The sequence below is a fragment of the Melanostigma gelatinosum genome (genome assembly GCF_949748355.1).
Source record: "Melanostigma gelatinosum genome assembly, chromosome: 5".
Taxonomy (NCBI): Eukaryota; Metazoa; Chordata; class Actinopteri; order Perciformes; family Zoarcidae; genus Melanostigma; species Melanostigma gelatinosum.
Window position 1 is genome coordinate 27,931,245 of NC_136638.1, and position 5,000 is coordinate 27,936,244.

Sequence of the window (5,000 nt, forward strand, 5' to 3'; positions counted from 1 at the left end):
GAGGATTTCTTCAGACTTTTATCTTGTTTTGGAATTCCAATGACAACGTGACAAATCCAGCGGCTGCTGAAGATCATGTGATATCACCAAAAGCTCCAGAACAGCTACTTTACAGACTTTTAATTCTAAATAGAATTTCTGCTGTTTCAAAAAGTGAAGAACTTTAAAAAATAAAACGACCTAACGTCCAGAAAAAGCTCTGGTTGGAGTCCTTTCTTTTTTATTAAAGCAGGCTAGCTGTTCCCCTCTGCTTCCAGTCTTTATGCTAAGCTAGGCTAACCATGCCACTGTGAACACACACAGACATGAGACCTGATATCTGAACATCTCAATCTCTGACAGACAGCAAAGAAGACGAGTTCAGAAGATGTTTCCACAGAGTTGTATGGACCACAGTGAGTCTGTGAATGATTCAAGGACGTTTGAAAATGGAACTGTAAAATGAAATGTGATATATCTTCTCCTGCCAACAAGCTGTCAGTGTGTCCTGGATCGCTGCTTCCTCCTCCTCACATTTCCTCTCTGTGTTGGCTCCTTCTTGTTGTTTTTCTGTGTTTGTTTCCAGCTGATATTAATGGATTCGGCCCAAAGCGTGAGTGCATGAGGGATGCGGTGAAGGATAGTTAGTGGGGTTCGTCGAGGAGGAGGAGGGGAGGGGAGGAGGAGGATGGACAGGGGGACAGTCGGGAGGAAGGAGGGAGGAAGGTGAACAATGCGTGGCGATGTTCGGTCGACACACACACACACACACACACTCAGACCCTCGGCGGAGGGAAACTGTAGCTCAGCCAGGCGAGATGTGTGAGCCCACCTTTTGTTTTGGTCGCCAGAGACGACAACATCACCTGGCACAGAGTTACGCTACCTTCTAAACGAGCCTCGCTGAGCCTCGCTGAGGCGCTTTGATACGGAAGCCAAAAAACAATGGAGCGCTTCCCCACCGCCGGGCGAGTTTTTAGACTTTACCGGGTTTTTTTCTTCCAAAAACACACCTGCGATCCTTCCAAGAGCAGCAGCTCTCCCGACTCCGGGCGCGTTAATCAGAGGGAACGTTCCAGAGGAACAACGGCGCCCCGACTGAGAACTCCTGAAGCGTCTACTCGTCTCCTGCAGCGGGAAACGCTTCACTTTTATTCACTTTCTTTATTCTGTGCACAACCACAACAACGCCTCGACCGGAAGAAACAACGACTGCATCTAGTGACAATACAAGAAGTACTTCAACTTCAGCTCATATTCAAGGTATTAATACAACAATATCAAGATTTAAGACTCCAGCCCGACCAGGACGGGATGTTTGAGGCCGACTATTCTAGAACTTAAAGAATCTGATGAATAAATATCAGCTGATTCTAATTTTCTTAACGCAACACTCACATAAATAAACATTTTCCTTTTAATTTTCAACAATTGAGACCAAGAAATGTGCCGAGCAGAACATCTTACCATGTAAAAATAAACTGGAGAGTGTTTGATGTGCCAATATAAATACATCTGCTACGAAGCTCGTTCGTGTTTACTTGTTCTACAATCAGATCGTTTGACAAAGATAATTACTTTAAACACTTTCAGACAAATTAATGTTCTTTCCTTTTCTCCATTACATCAGATTTTCTTCCTCGAGCACAAATCCACCAAAACATATCAATAACTAACAACTTATAGTTGAACTTCAACTGACATTTCAACTGCTTTCAGTAAATACACTTCAACTAACTTCAGTTTTGGGGTTAAGAAGAAAACATGTTGAATGTTTTCACTACTTTCACTTCTGCAATAACTTGTACGCCAACACGTAAACACTTAAACTGACACTTGAACTCCTTTCAACTGACACTTCAACTCCCTTACATGCTTATATTGACACTTCGGCTCCTCTTACTTCTTACACATCCTCTAATACTTCAGCTAAATGCTGTTGTGACCTTTCACCCGACGCATCAACTGCTTTGATCTCACACTAAACTGACCCGTTAGCACCTACACTTGAAATGACACTTCAACTCCTTTCAATGCCCACTTCAACTGACACTTCAACTGACACTTCAATTCCTTCAGCGCTTCAGCCGTAACTTTCACAAACAATGTTTCAGTTGTGAACAAAGATACATTTTCTTTACTAAAAGTAGCCTTTAAGCTAATTCAGAGTATCAAGTTGTTCCCTGAAATGATGAACAGTGAAGTGTGTTTTGGATTGTAAAGATTTCAGCCAGTGGAAGCGGTTCCTTCCTGCTCGCTCTCAGTTGGGTGAGGTTAGTTTTTAGTGGTTTTTACATATAAATGAAACATTTGAACGGACTCACTTGCGTAAGCAGAGTTGGTGGATCCGTTGAGGAAGCTGGGGGATCCGGGTACGCCCAGGTTGGTCATCCCCGCTCCGTACCCGTTCATGGTGGACGTGATGGTGTTGTAGTTGGACTGCTGAGGCGTGGAGCTCGGCACGTAGCCGCGAGGAGACACGCTGTTCGAGTTACGGGAGTAACCTGCGAGGAGGGAAAACACCAGCTGCTGTCAACAGAGAGGATGATGAGACCTGTTCTTCTTCATGTGTTTATAAAGCTGCTGCATCCTGAGCCAGGTGGGCTGAAATCAGCCTGTGGTCACCTGATCGTGAAAACATCAGAGTTCATCTCAGCCCAATGTCGTTTAACTAGATGTTTCTGTTTTGTAGACTTTCTACTTGTATGTTTAGAATAGAAAGAGGAATATAAGGGAAGGGAGGTGCGAATAAGATGAAATGAAGTGAAACTTTTACTCTGAAAAACACATTTTTTTGTCAGCTTAATGACACAAAAGACTTTGAATGATACTTAAAGAGTTTAAGGGAATTGACTCAAACTGGAGAACTTTTCTAGGGCGCTTCAACCAGAGAAACCAGTTTCTAGATTCAGCTTCTTCCCCCAACAAACAAACCTGATATATTGTAATAATAAGTCTGATCACCGGAGATCATAAGACGTTTTCAGACCTTCAGAACCGAACCGCATTCATTCATTCATCGTTTTAAAACGAACCATCATCTCACCTCACAGTTCGGGTGATGCTGACGATGATGAAGATGATGAAGATGATGCACTGTGTGATCAGAGCTAACACAGCCCTCAGGGTACCGGGTCAGTGGACCTCATGATGAACTCCTGAGTGTAAAGTGAAGTGTTTTTGCGGGACAGTCTGCTCTCAATCTCGTTGACCTCCTCGCTGTGACATCACCGACAGCCCCCTCCCCCCCCGAGCCTGCCCTTCATCCCTCACCTCGCTGCTGCGCTGTACTTACCTTAACACCCCCCCCCCCCCTTTGCTCCCGTTGATTGACCCTCATCCAAGATGCATTGAATACCAATGTTCCCCCACAGCACTCAGCCTGACCTTTGACCCCCTCAAGAGGCTTTCCGAGTTCCCACCGAAACCTCGGCCCGAGCCCAGTGAGCAGAGCCAACAGTGTGCCAAGTAGCACATTACAGCTCTACCCCCCCCCCACACACACACACTTCCTGGTTCGGGCCAACGCAATTCCCAGCAGGAGCTGCTGATGGAGCGCTGCCCGGGGAGCGAGGAGAGCCGGCGAATGGGAAACACATGTCGGAGGAACCAGTGCAGGGAGCGGCCCGGAGAGCGTCCAGAGCTCAGTCTGCTGAATGTCCGGATTGTTCTTCAGCAGTAAATGCAGAGAATGAAACGTTCCTGCGTTGGTGTGTTTCCTCGCAGCGTGGGAAGCAGGACATCACATCCTCCGACCTCACGCCGACCACTCAAACGCAAACATGTGTCGGCCGGTTCGGCTTTCTGACGCTGAACTGCTTTCACTGAGTAAACCGTCAGAAACACTGAAGACACTCTTGTCCCAGCGGACCGGTTCATTTACAAACTGTTTTTAAATCCGCCGTCCGGAAGAAATATGAAATATGGTCGTTTTTATCTTCTAATTATGTGTTATGTCGGGATGTTTGTTTAAGCAGAGACCTTTTCTTGTAATTAAGACTTTATTGTTCTATAATATTCTGTATATTTACACAAGAGGACGATGACATTAACATGTATTTAAGTGTTATTGGTGGTATTCTTCTGAGGATAAATGATCATGTTTGTACTTGATTTTTGGGTTGTATGAATAGAAAATGGACTCAATGACGTCATAACTGTGACGTACTCATAATTACAAGATGCAGAAACTTCAGAGGGAAGCCTGGAGGAGTTGTCTTAAAACATAATTGATGTTTGTTCCAACCACAAGTCGCATTACGTCTGTGGACGCGTTCCTCTGATGGAGCTGCAGCTCTGAACATCATCAGAGACTTCTGCTTCTTTATGTGTGTGTGTGTGTGTGTGCGTGTGTGTGTGTGTGTGTGTGTGTGTGTGTGTGTTTTATTGTCCACAGCAGTATGTATCCTAACTTTCTTGTTTTCCTGACAATAAATGTGGCGGTTAGTCCCTGACACCTGACAGGCCAAGCTGCTCCGAGTCAGCGCCGTAAATCACTCTCCTCGTCCGTCTGATAAGACCCGGGCTCGAGAGCCTCTGTTTTTATGAATGTTTTAATCACGGAGGATAATTGCGAGGGGGCACAAAGAGCCGTTTCACACTTCACACCAGGGGGGGGGGGGGGGGGGGGTGTCACATCCTCTGTGTAATGTTTCCGACCGGAGAGCACATAAACTACCGAGTTATGAATTTTCAGCGCGGCTGCAGCCTCGTTTTCCCATGACCTCATAGATTCCTGTAAGGTGTTCGCTGCCGGGCCGACGTGGGCAGCAGACGATGGTTTGGTGGAGGTGGGGGGGGGGGGGGGGGGTGTCGGGGGAGTAAAAGCAGCTCTATCTGCTTCCTGTCGTCTCGTGTTCACAAGCTGTTTGCTGCACGTTTTCCTTGAGCGGCCGTGGCAGAAGTTCAGACTCAAACCAGCGGTGAGTGTTTCTACTAACAGGAGTCCTGATGTTCACAGAGCTCCATGAAACACACAACGATCCTTCATAGTTTATTCTGACTCAATCACACCAACACAT

General features: G+C 46.1%; 1 protein-coding gene across 1 annotated transcript in view; it reads right to left on the reverse strand.

Moving 5' to 3' along the window:
• The window catches only part of LOC306777937 (transcription factor COE3-like), a 124,239-nt gene that overhangs the window by 7,258 nt on the left and 111,981 nt on the right, over positions 1–5,000 (reverse strand). Inside the window, exon 12 of the mRNA XM_079269243.1 lies at positions 2,304–2,483. Coding sequence (XP_079125369.1) covers positions 2,304–2,483 — 180 coding nt within the window. The remainder of the gene's footprint in view (positions 1–2,303; positions 2,484–5,000) is intronic.